The 19,259-nt window shown below is 36.0% G+C and overlaps 1 protein-coding gene across 5 annotated transcripts in view; it reads right to left on the reverse strand.

The window, feature by feature from the left end:
• Positions 1 to 6,146: 6,146 nt before the first annotated feature.
• LOC127413540 (runt-related transcription factor 3-like) overlaps positions 6,147 to 19,259 on the reverse strand; it is a 74,579-nt gene continuing 61,466 nt past the window's right edge. For 3 of the 5 annotated variants that reach the window (XM_051650773.1, XM_051650776.1, XM_051650774.1), the window contains 2 exons: positions 17,516 to 17,587; positions 6,147 to 9,590 (listed from right to left, as the gene is read on the reverse strand). In XM_051650773.1, coding sequence (XP_051506733.1) covers positions 9,064 to 9,590; positions 17,516 to 17,587 — 599 coding nt within the window. In that variant the 3' untranslated portion in view covers positions 6,147 to 9,063. Of the gene's footprint in view, positions 9,591 to 17,472; positions 17,588 to 19,259 lie in introns of all 5 variants that reach the window. The other 2 variants (XM_051650777.1, XM_051650775.1) reach the window with 2 other exon arrangements.

The following is a 19,259-nucleotide window of genomic DNA, read 5'->3' on the forward strand; positions in this document are numbered from 1 at the left end:
TATTTGCTCCCTGGTGCAAATAATGGTATATGCTATTTACACCCCAGTGCAAATAGTGGCATATATTATTTGCACCCCAACCCTGGTGCAAATAGTGTCAGATACTATTTGCACCAATATTTACAAACATACAGTATGGGCATCACTGCAGTGTGTTTATTGTGTTAATTTAGAATCCCACAGACACACTACATTAACCCCTACCTTCTCTTAGAAACATTAACCTTGGTTTTACTGCAGTAAACATGGTTTCACCATGGAGTTTTGTTGTAAATTTACAGTAACCACAAAAGTAACCATGGTTACTATATTACCACCATATTACTGTACTAACACCATGGTTAATTGCGATGAAATCAACATTTATGTAAATGTTTATCTATTATTTTAGTAGTAGTATTAAATGAAATATTATGAGTTGATACAGGAAATCGGATGGGAAAAAGAGTGCAACAAAAGGCAGATTCAAACTGCAGTCACTAGGACAACACTATACATTCACACACCACCTTTCCACCCCACTCTACTGCAGCGACATCCAATGTGTAGTTTGTTGTATATTTCTGTGGTTCCACCAGACTATTGGAGTGCAAACAGTTGCACTGTGTGGCAGATGCAAATAGCACCATGGCTGAGATGGTTGAACCATCAGAAACTATGAGAATCTTCACACATCTTTCACATTATGTGGAAATATCAAGCAGCTGTTTGTCCTATAGAGTGGAAGGCGTGAAAACTGAACTCTGAGCTATGATTGTATGATGTGCAAAGTTGTTAGTGTGGACTTCCTTTGAAGTGCCAGAAAGCACGTAAACATTCACACTTATACACACTAAATCAAACAATTAAAGGAATAGGTCAATCAGAAATAAAAATTCTGTCATTACTCACGGTCATGTAGTTCCAAAACTTGTATGCCATTATTTTTCCATGGAACACAAATTCATTTTGAAGAATCTTCAGAAAGTTCTTTGCATACAACAAGCACAGCTGTAAAGCTCCATAAAGGACCAAAAATAAAAGCACCATAAATGTGGTCCATATGCACTATATTCCAAGTCTTCTGAAGCACAATAAAAAAATAAAACAAAAAACAAGTAAATGAAATTCAAAATCACAAGTAAAGCCTGATCTTTTTTTAATTAAAAAAGCATAAAAATGTCATCATTAGCACTCAATGAAGGAACTGTAAGGGATATTTCAGAACCAAAATTACAATGTAGAAGGAATGAAAAAGAAAATTTGATTATATATTTCAGCATGATCATAATCTATCTGTGCAATACCACTTGAGTGATATTCATTTAACACTTGGAACATTCTGTTTACTGCCTTCATAGTACCTTCTAAAGCAACATCCTAACTGAAATGGAACTTTATAAAAAATGACCGACTTGGAATGCTCTACATAGGCAGCAATTGTCTGCAAAGGATAGGGGCAAAATGAAGGTCTCTTAGAAGACAGCATAAATATGTTGCCTGTATGTTTTGGAACAGCGGGGGCCTATGATACTTTAAAATGCTGTCTACTTAGGTAGCTCACTAGGTTTTGGAATAGAGCTATGGTCTCAATAGACTGTTCATTGCAACACACAATACAGATCAGTATTTCATACAATTGAAATAAATAGATTTGTATGTTCTGGTTGTGTTTGGCCAGCAAATATTAATTTAGCCCATGTTTAGCGAATATAGGGAGTGTGTTGATGTGTAATTTTTGTATTGGTCCATCTCTTGATTAAAAAATAAATAAAAATCAACAATCACAAAATAAACTTGCATATGATTGTTAGCATATAAACTTGTGAAAATAAGCCGGCCACTTTGACAGAACTCGACATCCAGAAACATATAATCTTCAGTTTTTTTTGTCTCCTTTTCCAGTAAAAATATCTAAATATATTTTATACACCATTGACAAATTGTTTTTTTTTCTTCTCTTGATTCCGGTTTTAGAGCCGCTGCAGCAGGGCATTTGGGTGACGTCTCAGCGGCATATTCGCTCAGCAAAGCGACACCACTCTCCCGTTCCTGTTAGGGTTTCCAATCGATTCTCCCCACTCAGTGATGCACCCACTGAGAATCATGTTGAAAGAGCCCTAATAATTGGTGATTCTATTGTAAGGAACGTGGAAATAGAGACTCCAGCCACTATTGTTAAATGTATTTTGGGTGCCAGAGCGTCTGACATCAGATCAAATTTACAAGTGCTGGCTAATGCTAAACATATATTTTCTAAAATTGTTATTCATGTCGGCACTAATGATGTCCAGCTTCGCCAGTCGGAGATCATTAGAGATAATGTTAAAGAGGTGTGTGAACTTGCAAAAACAATGTCAGACACTGTAATATGCTCTGACCCCCTCCCTGCTCATCACAGTGACGAGGTTTATAGTAGATTAGTGTCTCTGAATGGCTGGATGTCTGAGTGGTGTCTGGAGGATAGCATAGGATTTATAGACAATTGGAAGAGTTTTAGGGGAAGACCTGACCTGCTAAAGAGAGACGGACTCCATCCCTCCGGGGAAGGTGCTGCTATCCTCTATAGTAATTTGGCTCATAGTCTCAATAATGAAAGTATTTGACTAACTGGGGCCCAGGTCAGGAAGCAGATAAACTGGTTAATCCGAACATCTGCTAGCTGCCTTGAGATGTCACACAGGTCACATAAACTACAACACATAGAGACTGTATCACCTAGACATCACATAGAGACTGTGTCTGTTCCCTGAACTACCAAACACAAAACTCTCACTAAATCATTTAGAAAAAATTTGATTAAGGTCAAACTTGAACAAAACAAAACAAAATTAAGATAAACATCATATGAAGGTAGGGCTACTAAACATTAGATCTGTTTCTACCAAAGCACTAATTGTAAATGAAATTATTACAGATCATAATTTGGATGTTCTCTGTTTGACTGATATCTGGCTTAAACCGGATGAATATATTAGTTTAAATGTATCTACTCCTCCCCAGGTTATTGTTATAAAAAACATGAGCCTCGTCTGTAGGGTTGAGGAGGAGGTGTTGCTACAATTTACAGTGACGTTTTTGGTGTTATTCAGAGGACAGGATATAAGTTTAAGTCTTTTGAACTAATAATGCTTAATGTGACACCATCAGATATAAATAAAAAAACTCTGTCGTCTTTTACCCTTGCTACATTATCTAGATGACCCGGGCCTTATTCTGATTTCCTTGGTGAATTTGCTTTTATCAGATCTTGTAGTTACTGTAGATTTTAATTGTAATTGTTGGTGACTTCAACATTCACACAGATAATGAAAATGACACAGTGGGATTAGCATTTCTCGATATTCTCAACTCTCTTGGAGTCAGACAAAATGTGACAGGACCAACTCATCGGCATAATCATACGCTAGATTTAATTCTGACATATGGAGATGATGTTGATACTATAGAAATTCTGCCGCAGAGCGATGACATCTCAGATCATTACCTTGTCTCTTGTATGCTGCGATCAGCTAATGTTGCTCAATCTACACCACGCTATCGTTCAGGTAGAACTATTCGTTTGACCACTAAAGATAGCTTCACTAAAAATCTTCCAGATCTATCTCATACACTCAGTAAACCCCAAAGCCTAGAAGAACTTGATGAAATAACAGAAAATATAAATACAGTCATCTCTGGCATTCTTGATAGTGCTGCCCCCTTCAATTAAAGAAAATTAAAGAAAAAAGCCCTGCACCATGGTACAATGATCACACTCATGCTCTCAAGAGAGCAGCTAATTTGACTCTCGATGAATGTACTGTTACATTATCTTCAACAGCGAAGAACTTAGGTGTTATATTTGAAACCAATCTGTCCTTTGAAAATAAAATTTCCAATGTTTGTAGAACAGCATTCTTCCTCCTAAGAAATATTGCTAAATTATGACACATGCTCTCTGTTGCTGATGCAGAAAACGAATTCATGCGTTCATGACGTCAAGACTAGATTATTGTAATGCATTACTGGGAGGATGTCATGCAAGATCAATAAATAAACTTCAATTGGTTCAAAATGCAGCAGCCAGAGTGCTGATTAGAACCAAGAAATATGATCATATTAGCCCCATTTTATCATTGTTACATTGGCTACCTGTTACATTTTTATTAATTTTTAAATTCTGTTAACTATGCACAAAGCTTTGAATGGTCTAGCTGCACAGTACTTAAGTGACCTTCTGACATGCTATACTTCATCACGTTCATTACAATCGCAAAATTCTGGCCTGTTAATAGTTCTTAGAATATCAAAATCCACAAAAGGAGGTAGATCCTTTTCATATTTGGCTCCTAAACTATGGAATAGTCTCCCTAACAGTGTTCAGGATGCAGACACACTCACTCAGTTTAAGTCTAGACTAAAGACTTATCTATTTAGCCAGGCATACACCTAATTTATCCTTCAACTCACAATTAGGCTGCTTTAGTTAGGTCTGCCAGAATCAGAAACATTTCTCAGAAATATTTCTCATAATCTATAACTCTGCAATAAATTGAATAGTATCTACGCTAATATTATTCAATTTGTTTCCCTGTCTCAGCCTCGGGACTCCTATACTGAGGTCACCAGAACCGGCTGGATCCAGCTCCATTCCTGTTTTGTGTCTTTGAGTGATGATGACTAATAGCAGCTGGTGCCAGCCAAACATCACTTCAGTCTATTACGATGGACTTCAGAGGATGGACTGATGCCAACTCCAACCATAAGACATGGGATAAATCATATGTCATTGCCTGAACCTTGGATTTAGGATAGACCTCACCGAAATTACCGGCCGGTTGAACTGTGATGCACCTAACTGATCTCTTCCTACATCACCTCAATCTAATGATGGACTACACTCTTGAAATGGAATACATAGACTATCAATTAATTGCCAACAAAACTCTTCATCAGCCAACTAACAAGGACAATGCATCAACGTGAACTTCTGCAGTTAATCCAGGATGGACTTCAAAGACATTAGTCATTAATCTTACAGTTCATACAAAGTCTTAGTTTAAACGCTGACCCTTAACACTTACTTAGTTTAACAATTTTAAACCATGACTTGCACTATACATAAGTAATATTGGCATTATATTCATGATGTTAGCCAGAGGGGAACTGGCCCCCACAGTGAGCCTGGTTTCTCCCAAGGTTATTTTTCTCCATTAACCAACATCTTATGGAGTTTTGTGTTCCTTGCCACAGTCGCCTTCGGCTTGCTCACTGGGGTTCTAAATACAATTATTATTTAATTACTTATTTTTAAACACAATTCACAGTCGTATTTTATCAAACTACACAATGATGACTCTTAAGACATTATAAATATTACGGTTACATTTTCTGTTAATGCATGATTTTCTGTAAAGCTGCTTTGAAACGATGTGTGTTGTGAAATGCGCTATACAAATAAAAATGACTTGACTTGTTTTAAGCAAAAACCTCACTATTGTTTTTTTTTTTTTTTTTTTTTTTTGATTAATGCTTGAAGCAAGAAAAAACCAATGGGGTAAGAAAAATAAACCTAATTCATGATATACTGTATTTTTCTAAAATACACACAGCAAAACATTTTCTTATTTTGTATTTTTTGTCTTGTTTTCTAGTAAAATATATCTAAACATCCTTAAAATAACATACTTTTACTTGACAAATAAAACTGACATAAGATATAAAGTCTAAAAATGTAGTGTGGTGCATGCTTCAAACAAGATAAAACTGCATACAAATAATTGCTTTCCCTTTGAATTAAGTTTATTTTCCTTAATCCATTGGCAATTTGTTTTTTTGTCTTGTTTTATTCACAAACTTCTCTAAATTATGTTAATTTATGAGTGAAACAAGAACAAAACTATGTGCAAATAAGAAGAATAAACTAATTCAAATCTACAATTTTCTCTTAAAAACAAGTCTTGATATCTTGTGCAATTTAGTTACATAAGTATCTTGTTTTCAGGATTCCTGTAGCTGAACTGGTATGGTGCTGGCAATGCCAAGGTTATGGGTTTAATTTACAAGTAACACACAAAGTAATAAAATGCACACCTTGAATGCACTGTAAATGACTTAAAACGTCTTCCAAATGCGTAAAATTAAATGGAAGGATTACTTGTGGAAAACAAGACAGAAATATCCTGATTAAGAAAACTGTTTATTTATAGATTCAAACTGAGGCACTGTTAGACAATAATCAAACTCTTCATTTATACATTAGACAGAATTGCAGTAGCAAATAGTTTCCCGTACCATGTTACAGAGAACCCTGGCAGGAGGGAAATGACTCCTGCGTGTTACACTTAGGACCATCTTGCATGTTGAATCCATCTTTCCTTCTGCCTCCGACTTTAGGCAATAATTATACGAGAGGCACAATGGAAAGGCAAATAACTGCCCCCATAAAGGCTTCAAAGCAGCCGTGAATCAGACTGAACACAGGCACTTTTGCTTGGATAACAAGGCCTGAAGGATGACCAATGATTGTGAAAGGAGATCTATCTCTCTCTTCATCTATCTTTCTACCTGTTTCCTTCAGTCTTTTAGGGCGCTCTGGCCTCAGGTAATGGTAGCAGGTGTGAGCATGGGAAAAGCCTCTCGGTTATGCACTGAAATATTCGCTTACACCTGTTGAGCGACTGTGTGTGTTTGTGTGTGTGTGTGTGTGTGTGTGTGTGTGTGTGTGTGTATGCTATGGCCACTTTATCCTCCTTGTATGAGCTTGTGCATGGTTTTGTTAGTCAAATAATCAAGGCTGATCTCCTTTCAAACATGCCCAATTATTGTCTCCGATTTCAGTCATTCCAAGAACAAGGTAGGAAAAACAGACAGATAATGTATTTCAACATATTTTTCACACTTTCGAGACATACAATGACAACAGGAGATTGTGTGACTCTTTGGCTAGTAAGAGTTGAGGCCTTTCGGGCAATATGACAAAATTTCATCTGGAATTCTATCTGGTAAGAATGTTATCTGGTGTATCTCCATTATGTGGTTTACAAGGACATACAGTATATCCTCTTAAATAAATGTTTAAGTGCATTAAAGCTGCATTGGAAAACATAGACATTACATTAAAATTTGTTTTTGTATAATTTAGAAAGAATATATTACAGTAGCACAACTTCAGATTTTATATTAAAGATTAACAAAGAAAATTGAAAGCATGGTAAAAATAAAACAGTAATGCGAAATGTTTTGTGACCCCGATCCAAAATAGGAACGTATCCTCATTGGCTCAAATAAATAATAAGAAAAGTACAAACAATAAAAATGAGTTCAAACAAACCACAATAGTCTGAAAAATTGCAAAGTCATTAAAAGCAATCAACAATGAGAAAAAACATAATTACTCTAAAAACTATTCCAAAAAAGACGAGTCTCCACAAGTTCAAAAGACAAACTAATTGTTTGTGATTTTGGCCGCAAAGCAAGAAACCAAATAATAAAAAAACACAAACGCCTGTCTGTCTCTGGGTTATAGACATGGGTTTGTTTCACATATATAAGCGATTTACACATTGACAAACCCACAGCTAAAGGGTGAATCTCACGAAAACCGTCACCCCAAAATATGTTTTTCTAAAAAATTATTTTTAATATATATATATATATATATATATATATATATATATATATATATATATATATATTTTTTTTTTTTTCAAATTAAAGTTATAATAATTTAATTGTTTTCCATTATGGTAATGATAATTGGGGAGAAAATATGCTAATGTGCTATGGAAATAATGCAAACAAAAAATGTTATAGTCCTAAAAACAGGCTTTGTTAAATTTCATTTAGTTTACATGAGGACAACTCCAAAAAATATCACATTATTTTCATTACAATTAAACACATTTTATACCCTGATTCTCATTAATGTTAATACATGGATGCTTCTGATTATTTATTTATTTTGCGATTCTAATTAGATTTTTAATACTGTAATACAGTAAAAATTATTATTTTTTGTATTTACATCAGCAAAAAGGCAGTACAACAGATACTACCATGATGTATAAATACGTTACAATTTGAATATATATATATTTTTTCTTTTTCAAATGAAACAAATGAGAATTAGAGTATTTATGCATTATTTATGCAATAAGAATTGGGAATGAAATGTGCTTAATTGCCATGAAACTAATGCAGAAATTCTTGATAGTCCTATAACAGACTTGATTTTATTTAATTTCTTTTGATTTTGGCATGAAATACGACCCAGAAATGTTCTTGACGGCTTTTGTGAGATACCCGCTAAAATCCTTTCACTGAAAAATTCATTCGCTGAGATTGCATAACAGTACCTCACACTGACCCAGGCTTGTATTTATTATATGATCCTATCTTATCATTTAAAGACTACTGCAGCCATTTGGGAAGTACCTGAAACCCAGGGGCCACAGCTTTGTATTCTTAAGTACATTTGTGATGTATATACACATTAAAAGTCCCACACTTTGCCATTTAAGGCCAACACCACCAACGTGCTGCAACTATTTGAAGCTTTGAGTTCTTTCATACTGTCTGTATGACAAATGCTTGTGATCTCTGCAGTATTTCATGGTCCAAAAAAAATAAAAAAAATAAATAAAAATAATAATAATAATAATTTTCAGGCAGATTGGTTTTTAAGGCTGGATAAATTGGCTTTTTTTTTACTTTTTTATTTTTTGAAAATCTCCATATATCACTTGCATTTGTTTCTTTGGTTGTTCAGCTTTTTTTGGTAACATACAAAAGTTCCTGATATATTACTATGGGATGCCTTTACTCTTTTTTAGTTTTTAATGATAATTTTTACTCTTCTATGTACACATTCTTTTTATTGTGAAACTTGTTTCCTCCTCTATTTTGAGGTCCATTTCTGTCCATTCTTCACTGTTTGTGAACATCTCTGGTTACTCAATGTCTTTAGTTGTCTTGGAAGCAATAGATGTGGGCATAGAACGACGGGAAACAAACAAACAAACAAAAAAACGATCAAACATGCAAGACTTCTCTTAACTGTGCTCTCTTTTAAAGACTCTCAGTTTCTCCGTGTTCTATTTCTCAGTAAGGCCTCCAGACGGACTCGTCAATGCGCGTTGATGCGTTCATCGCTGTGGGCGAGTTGCTATGGCTACCGTCGGCATCCACCCCATCACTCTGGTTACCGAGGCTAGCGTTGATCAGACTGTTGTTCCCGCCCGCGGCGCCCCCGCCTCCTCCCGCCGCAGTACAGGATGTCAGCATGCGAGTTGGCGACCGTTCGCCCCCGGTTCCCGCGCCACCGCCGGTCGGGACCATGGAGAACTGGTAAGAGCCAGATCCGGTGCCGTAGTACAGGTGATACGGCGAGGAGTTGGTCTGGAAGTGGGAGTTCTGGTTCTGGTTGCCAGGATACGGAGGTGGCAGGTAGGTGTGATAGCGGCTGGAGGCGGGCATCCCGGCCACGCTGAGCCCGCCGATTCCAGTGCTGGACGGGTTGGGGGAGTAAGTGAAGGGACCCGAGTAATGCATGTGTGAATCAGAGAAACGGGAAGCCGTTAATGGAGAGAGAGATGGGAACGATGTTCTCTGCTGGAACAGATCTGTACCTGAACGAGAGACAGAGAGAAAGAGGTGTCACTTTTACTTGATTATTGATGAAACTTTTGTGCAAATCATAGCAAATCATTTGAACTGAAACTGTTTAGTGCTAAAAACAACACAAATTCTTGAGTGAACACGCAAGCCACCGTTAACAAGCTTTTTTTCAAGCACTCAAAAAACAGGAAAGTGGAACAAACATCAATATATTTTTATTCAAAAATGCCCAAAATTGAGGGTTGTTTCTAACCAAAGCTGTATCATATGCCTTTAAAAGAAATGGTATATGACGCATGAGTCACATGGACTTTTTTAATTAAACTGTTGGGTCCTTTTTTGAGCTTTAAAGGGTTAGTTCACACAAAAATGAAAATTCTCTCATCATTTACTCACCCTCATGCCATCCCAGATATGCATGACTTGATTTCTTCAGCAGAACACAAATGAAGATTTTTAGAAGAATATCTTTAGAAGAATATGTGTACGTGGGTGAGAAATAGATCAATATTTAAGTCCTTTTTCCTTCACTTTCATTTTCTCCTTCTTCTGTTTTTGGTAATTCACATTCTTCATGCATATCGCCCCCTACTGGGCAGGGAGGAGAATTTATGATAAAAAATGACTTAAATATAGATCTGTTTCTCACCTACACCTATCATATTGTGTCTGAATAAATGGATTTAACCACTGGAGTCATATTGAATACTTTTATGCTGACTTTATGTACATTTTGCAGCTTCATAATTTTGGCACCCATTCACTTGCATTGTGAGGACCTACAGAGCTGAAATATTCTTCTAAAATCTTAATTTGTGTTCAGCAGAAGAAAGAAAGTAATACACATCTGGGATGCTAATAGGTTGTGTAAATCATGAGAGAATTTTCATTTTTGGGTGAACTATCCCTTTAAAGTGAGGAACAAACTGCCATTTCATTAAAAAGGTGGCCCACAATAAACATTAAAACATCTTTTGTGTTTCGCATTTTTGGGTAAACTATCCCTTTAAGCTGATCTGGGCTCTCTACACCGCCACCTGGCTTGAACACACTGATTCTGTCGCTCAGGACACATGATGAAATGTCAGTGTGAGTGGATCTCTGTTCCTCAACATTATGAGTCTGAGGAGGAAGAGATTGATGAAGACTGGTATGCTCTGACGTCTCACTTATTGAGTTTAGAGTTCAAGTGCATCAAGAGTTATGATGCAAGTCAATGCACAAGGTGAAAATAGGTGTAAGGAAAAACATCTGTGCGCCTATGTGCACATACACACACACACAAACCAATCAGTCTGTGATCTGCTGCACTGTTGAATTCCATTTCAAATCACTAATGATAAGTTAAGGTAAAGGTAAATCAACAGAGTAAATGAAGATTTGTAACACCACTCTTGATAAGTTGGATAAAGTTAAAACAATCTATTAAAATCATGGTTAGGTTAAGAGTTTGGGTTAGACCTTATTTTTGGGTTTAAGTTGGGGTTAAACTTAGGAAAAATCATAATATTGTTCATTAAATGGTTTATTTTTTATGTATGGGAATACAAGTTGTACTTTTTTGTACGATTTTTTTGTCTCATACTAATTAAATGACTTGTCATGAGACCGGGTTGGATTTATTAAAAAGGGTTCATAATTTATTCCAGCGTGGGGACTGAAAGTACTACATGTACCTCTGGCCCAACTAGACTCTACATATTTCTAATGGCACATAAGAACTTGATAAGATGCTTTGACACAATTCAAACACCATCTGCTGTCTGTTTTGTCAGTTTGTTGTCTGGCTTTATATTTGTGCATATTGCCCAGATGCAAGCAGGGGCTGCTGGGATACCGAAGCAGGCTTTGGCATGCCAGCGCCCGGGGGAGGAGAATGCCGGCTGTGCGTGCCACTGACTTGTTGAAATGTCTTCCCCCACTGTTAGTTTGGAGCACTGGGTCCATTTGCAAACAGAAAGAGCGAGCGATACAGAAAAACATACAGTTCCATTTCAATTTCCTCAACTTCAGGGATGTTTCTTCACAGAACATTTTCTGCAGTTCAGATCTCTCTCTCTCTCTCTCTCTCTCTCTCTCTCTCTCTCTCGCTCTCTCTCTGAAGGGGTTTTTCTTTCTCTTTTACCCGCTTCTGAAAGTTTGGGGGTCTGCATTTGATTCTCAGAGTGAGAATTCTAGAATTCAGCTGGTGTTGATTCAACAAAAGTGCTCACATTGTAAAGACTGCTTGTTTTCCCATAAAAATATCTAAACACCCTTAAAACAAGATAAAGTTACTTGAGAAGCAAAATGGTGCAATATAATAAGACTTATGTTCAGAGACTATATTTTGAAATAAGTTTATTATTCTTACTGCATACAGTATTGGCTATTAGTTTTTCCCAGTTTATAGACATAAATATAATAAAATGTAACAACGTTTATGCTTAAAATGGGGGAAAAAACTATTTGAGGAAAAATAAAAATGAATTCAAGATAAATTCTCTGAAAATGTCTTATTATCTCACTTTTCCGAAGTAAATTTAGTTTGTTTTAAAAGGATTGTTCACACAAAAATGACAATTTTGTCATAATTTACTCAACTATCATAATGTTCCAAACCCTCTGTAGAACACAAAGGAAGTTCAGTCTCAGTCACCATTCACTTTCATTCTATTGAAAAAAAAAAAAAAAGATGCAATGAAAGTGAATGGTGACTGAGACTAACTTACTTTGTGTTCTACAGAAGAAAGAAAAGTCACATGAACATTCTGCCTAACATCTCCTTTTGTGATCTACAGAGTTTCAAAAGTTATGATGGTTTGGAACAACATGAGGGTGAGTAAATGATGGCATGACTTTGAGATTTTGGGCGAACTATCCCTTTACAGATGTTCATATATTTTACTTTCTACAAAAGTAGAAATCAGACAAAAAAGATATAACCAGATATAACACATAATCTGACTCAGTGGCTCTATCTAGAGTCTCAAATGGAAATAACAACATCAATGGCATGTTGCTCTAGAAAGTTAATATAATGTAGTTTGCTGTATTTATAAGTATAACACAGGATCTGCATTAACATTAGCTATACATGACAGAAAAAGAGAGAAAGAATGTTTTAAAAGAGAAAAATCATGGGTATTGGCATGGGTATGTAGAACGTTATATATACAGTAAATACACAGTATATATATATATATATATATATATATATATATATATATATATTCAGTTAGGACTATGTGTGGTTTATTATAATGCACACTGAATCTGAATGATACTCTAGATTTAGCAGAATTGACTCTGTTATCTATTCAAATTATAAGTACATAAATTCCAAATTTACAGTGATGGGTTTGAAATAATGTAGTGCTCTAGGGTTAGGGTTATGGTTAGTAACAATAAATAACTTTTGGTATTTTGCATGGTGGCTGTAACCACATATTTAGGATTGGGGGTAATCGTTAAAGAACTGGCCATTGAAAAACCTGTATTGGTTGACCATTAACCCTCAGAAACCCAAGCGTTCTGACATATTTTGCCATATTTTGTTTTGGGGTGAATTTTATGCGACTTTAGCAAACAATGTCAGTCAATAGGAAAACTCCCTCAATGGCAGGAAAATACGATTTCTTGAAAGTTCAGCAGTCACATATTCAAATGAAATAATAATAAAGAAAAATGCATTTTCTTTCACGAATGGCAGTTTCATAAGAATAGACATTCCTTCTGGCCAGAACGTCTTTGTCTGTTTTTATAACGTGTAAGCGGTTCCACCTCCCCCTCGTCGTGTTTTTGCCCAATACAGCGAGCAGTTCAGTTTGGCGTTTTCCACTAGACCACAGTCAAGCGTGTAACATGACTCTCTACAAAGGTTTGCCTCATTTGACTGCTGTCGAAACTGATTTTGTTTGTTAACAGAAGAGCAAGCAGTAGCTAGTCGGCTGTAATAGTGTATGTGATGGGCATTCGCTGCGTGTTTGTTTTGTTGCGGGATCAGGGCCCTGGTGTGGATGCAAATGTTAGCCCTCACCTGTGAAATTGCAATGCAAAGATGGATTACACCTGGATCAGGCAAATGATGTGGCCAGAGAGAAAAAAAAGAAACAGCGAGAGAGACAGATATAGAGAAACATCGAGACAGATATACATGAAACTCTATATGAGCTAATTAAATTGTGTATCATTGATTCACTATGTACGAAATCACAAAAACGGGGCGGAAAAAACAATGTTCATATGACAATTTGGATGCCAGACTTGCTGCATTGTTCATGGTTTGACTTTGTACTATGTGGTTTTATGCACGACTGGTGACACAAATCCACAAGAACCCACCAACCACTGTTTACAACCATTGATAACATTAATTTTGGATATACCACATCAACTACACCAAACACAATGGGCTCAAAAGGTATTTGGACACTGAAGCAACACTTAAAATTGCCTGAATGTAGGACTGTCATGATTATGAAATTTGGCTGATGATTAATTGTCAAACAAATAATTGCGATTATGACAATTCATTGTCTTTTTTAGGGCTGTGATGATTAATTGTCTCGTTAAGGGCTTTCATAATTAATTGTCATATAAATTGTTATATTTTTTAAGGTGTTTTTTTTTTCTGCATGCGTGCTTCATACACCTTAAGAAGTCAATTTTTACATATTTAACTTCAAATATATAAATCAAATAATAAAATAGGGATAAACTATGATTTTTCTTTTAAGGATTTAAAAACGTATGAATAAAATAAAGAATAATGTTTTAAATATCAAAATATTTCTAAATACTTAAAATATGTCTCTCTTTAGTTTTGGTCAATTTTATATTTACACTTGTTTTTTGAACTTTTTTTTTAAAATAAAAAATTAGATATATATATATATTTTATAAAAAAATTGTTATGCTATATATATGTTAAGTTATATTATATTTATATAATTTATTTTATTATATTATGCAATAGTAAAATATTTCTTTCCTAATTTCTTCACATTCACACGTTATTTTAATGCTCTGATTAAACTCACAAGCCCTTATCTCTCATGAAGCAAAACCTTTGAGATTTTGTTTCATAATTTTACCACGCCACAGAAATAGATTAAGCATGTGTAACCAGTCTTGCTTGACCCGCTCCAAGTGGGATTCAAACCAGCGTCTCCGAAATGGAAGGCGGGTGCGCTAACGAGGAGGCTAAAGGCTACAGCCCCTAGCAGCAGTCACTAGTGCGCCTCTTGAGGCCAGGGGATGAGGTTCACACACTGCATAGCTACCTACCAGATGGCTACCGTTACACTCACCCCCCTAAACCTCACTCCCATCCGGGTCACAGCCCCACTGTAACCGGTCCTGCTCGACCTGCTCCGAGGCAGCGCGCTAACGAGGCTAAACACCACAGCCTTCAAACTAAACCTAACCGATAGTGACAGAAAAAGAAAATGTACGATGAAAAACGCAACCACGGCATTTTGTGGTACTTCTATGACACTTTTGGCTCACGTGTCGACTCGCATGCTCTTCTGCATTCATCTCCCGGTCCTTGCATTGCAAGTACAACGCTCTATCAGTTGAGCTACCGCGCTCAAATAAGCTTTTAAATGTAGTTAAGTAATGCAGTTATCTGTCGTTTTACTCATGATAAGTGTGAAAGTGAATAAAAGTTATTGTTGTTATAGCACTTCTAGTGTTTATTTCACTAGGAAACTGGCACGATATGTACAGTACAACAACTCACGTAAAAATCATTCTGCGAAAATGTAGGTATAGTTACGTGATTTTATGAGATCACATTGCGGCAATCTAATTAAAATATAGCCTAGTTTTTTTATTAAGAAGCAAAAAACTGGGGCAGGATGTTTTAGAGCTGTGGCTGAAATGGGTAAAAGTTTGCACTGGACATTGATTAATAATAACTGAAGGTAATGGCATATCATTCAGACGGGGCAGAGAACCCGAGATGCAGGCAAACTTGTAGATTTTGTGTGTTTATGTTAGAGCTGTAGTCCATAAGACAACACAGCACGCTGCATGCAAACAAGCTCGTCTCAGACATGTGCTGCACTGCGAGCTTGTATATACACTGTCGCCATCAGGACGGATCAGGTTCCCATTCACAAACATCTGATACTCTACAGGAGATTTACAAATCAGTTCAGGAATAGATCAGGCATTATTTAGTCCTCCAGCAAGGAATTGTGACCTTGCTGACTCTAAAAATCAATTTGCTGAAACAATTGCATCATGACTGACCCAAAAGCCCAATTATTAAGCAGCTTTTGCTGTTCACCAAGACAGTGAAAGGAATCAATATGCAGTAAGTCTCTCGATCTTTCTGAAGCTTTTATTATGAAATATAAGAACTGTTGGATCTAATTACTGCCAGAGGGCTTTTTGATCATTGCAGTGCAGAGTGTTGAGTCAAAATTACACTCACACAGCAGAGAAGACATGCTGTTCTGAACACATTGGAAAGAAAATCACAAATGGGATCTTTTTGATATCTCAGTTGTTTCTCTTAGATGGCAATTAAATTGAATGGTGAGTCTCTGATTTTTCTCCTGAGAAAAAGAGGCTCCATTTCAATGAGTGCGTTTACATGCTCAGCCAAATATGCTGATAATTACCAAAAATCAGCTTATTCAAACAATCCAACAACGCAAGAAACCCGTGTTTAAACGAGATTTGAAATCATTGGGCTATTCTCCGCTTTTGACGTCAAAACATAAACATGCATGCCCACAACACATGCGCACATTGAAGAAACTGTTAAAGGTGTTTACATGCAGAGCGAAATCATGGAAATGGGCAAAAACCTACCGGTAAAGAGGCTTATTCTTAAGGTGTTTACGTTTTGATGTCAGAAGCAGAGAGTAATCTAATTATATTAAGTCTCATGTAAACACGGTTTTCTTGCATCGTCAGATTTTTGGAACAAACTGATTTTTGGTAGTTATCAGTGTATCGGTGTGCATGTTAACGTACTCAATGATTATCTTTGCAATTCTGTTTGGTGATGCTAGTGGCACAGATATTACACACTTCAGCTTTAATAAATGTCAAACGTATTTCCTCACAGAGGAGAAATTAAGATGAAACCGCCACCTGGTGTATTGTAACGTGTTACCTGACATGCTGCGAGTCTATCAGGAATAATAAATCAATGAAAAGTGCAATTAAAGAAAGCCATAACTTAAATGTTCATGAGTGCACCTATGTGTGTGTTAGTGTGTGGTGCAGGTAAAATGACTTAGCTGGTTTAGATGTTTGAGGTTTGCTGGAACAGGGAGTGCAGGAATTCTGCATTGCCGTGGGGAAATCATTACCAGCTCCAGGTAAGTGACTGTGTGACCATGGCAGCCAGAGTTTGTGTGAATGTTTTTCAGTGTGTTGAGTGTTTATATGTGTGTTGCTGAAAAGGTTGCCAAAGCAGGTGTGTGTGTATTTCAACATTTGTGTGTATGTGTGCAAGTGTGTATGTGTGTGTGTGAGTGTGTGCGAGACAGGGAGGTAATATGTGTATATTTGCATTTGTGGTTGCCAGAAGACTTATCTATACATATATGTATATGAATTTTGTTTCTTTACAGTAAATACGTTTTTTAAGCTAAAATGTGTGTGTTCATATAAGCTAAATCTGACAAAACCTCCTTTTCGGGGATATTCGGGGATGCATGAACAATGTAAACAATAGAAGACTAGGGTAAGTCTCCATATGGGTTTGTTTATATGGCATGTTTCAACATTTCCAGATCAAAGATATTATTGTAAAATGACAAAGTAATCCTAAATGCCCCTCCCCGAATGCTGCATTGTGATTAGATCATTAATATAATAGTTCACCCAATATTGAGGGCAAAACACACATATACATACACACTTCTGTTTAATAAAAAAGTAAGTCACCTGAGGACAGCAGTGTGTGTTGTGTGTCTGTAAGGTCTCTTACTTGTCCAGCGTAAGTCATCTTCCAATTTGCATGTCTTCAATGCAGGAGTTTCAATCTGATCTGGCCATAATCCTATAAATAAATAAATAAATAAATAAATAAATTATATATATATATATATATATATATATATATATATATATATATATATATATATATATATATATATATATATGTGTGTGTGTGTGTGTGTGTGTGTGTGTGTGTGTTTAATGACAGATCATTTGGCCATTTAGATGAAATATGCAAATTATTAAATTAATTATGCACATTAATATCTGGAAAAAAAAATATTTTTTTACCCTTTTGACAATATTCATGCATACAGTAGGACATATTGAATATCGACAAAAGGTGTGTGCGTGTAAAGATAGATACAAAAAAAGTATTTTAGCCTATTTGTTTTATTTACAAATTTTAATTTCATAACAAAAAATATTTTTATTTTATTTTATTAAAGATTACTCAATTCAATTTGATGGATTTTTTTTTAAATAAAAGTAAAGTGCGTAAATCCTAAAAAAAAAAAAACACAAAAAAGATTGTTGTGAATGCACAATGAATATTCCATATATATATGTGTGAGTGTAGTTGGTGGTATTGTGAAAGAATGCATTTGTCCACACATGTTGTGTGTGAGCGGCAGAGCTCTTGTCTCATTTTGTTAGTGTTTTCATCAAAGGTGCAAGAACAAAATAAACACTTCAGAGTCGAACTCTTACACTGGTGTCACATTACATACATGCATACACACACACAGATGTCAGAACTCCGTTTGTCAAAATGTGTGCATGGTGGTGTGTGTGTGTGTGCAATCAGATATCTTTGAAATCTTTCTGTTTTGCTGACGCACCAGAAAAGTATCAGTGTTTCACAATGCTTTGGGTGTCTATCAGATATATGTGTGTTATTATCATGCATATCTCATCCCTAGCATTTGATATCTGTTTGTGTATATTATCCTAACAAATGCTTTCAAAAACTTCGTCAGCATTAACACACAACTGTCATGTATACACACACCAGTCGGTGAACAATTCTAAAATAAGAAGGTACTTTATGAATTAAAGAGTATGGCATGTGTGTGTGTTTGTGTGTGTCATGCCACACTGAACTGCCAATTTGACATGCAAATGAATCCTGTTTGCTCTTAGACTGAGATGATATAGTTGTAAAAAGTTAATTGTTACAAAACACACACACACACACACACACACACAAACACACACACACACACACACACACACACACACACACGAGATTTGAGACAAGTTCATATTCAAGTAGATTTTTACATTTACAGAGGAAAATGTGAGTGGCGCTTTCCTGCGCAAAATTTATTGCCACTATAGGGTTTTGTGGGCGAAAGTCTGATCGGTTGGAAAAGTACCACATGATTTGAGGTGTCATTCATGTCTGTAGCACATGTTCAAATACTTAACTCTAAGTATGAGCAACAGTAATGGTGACGCTTGCCTTAGCAAACACTCCTAACACATTGATTCCAGTCTCTCTCTCTCTCTGGTTTTCTCTGCACAATGATAAATTCTTCAGCATAAATGCGCTTATTCAAGCCACAGCTGGTGCTGCTAAAAATAAACATCTCACTCAAATATTTTGATTGGCTGATATACAATGTCAATAACAGTTAGACAGAAACTATGAGCAGTACAATATGTACGTAACAGCAAGCATTTTTGCATGAGAGTATTAGGTCTTTCTGTGAAGGTTAGGATTCTACCGG

The sequence above is a fragment of the Myxocyprinus asiaticus genome, chromosome 23 (genome assembly GCF_019703515.2).
Source record: "Myxocyprinus asiaticus isolate MX2 ecotype Aquarium Trade chromosome 23, UBuf_Myxa_2, whole genome shotgun sequence".
Lineage (NCBI taxonomy): Eukaryota > Metazoa > Chordata > Actinopteri > Cypriniformes > Catostomidae > Myxocyprinus > Myxocyprinus asiaticus.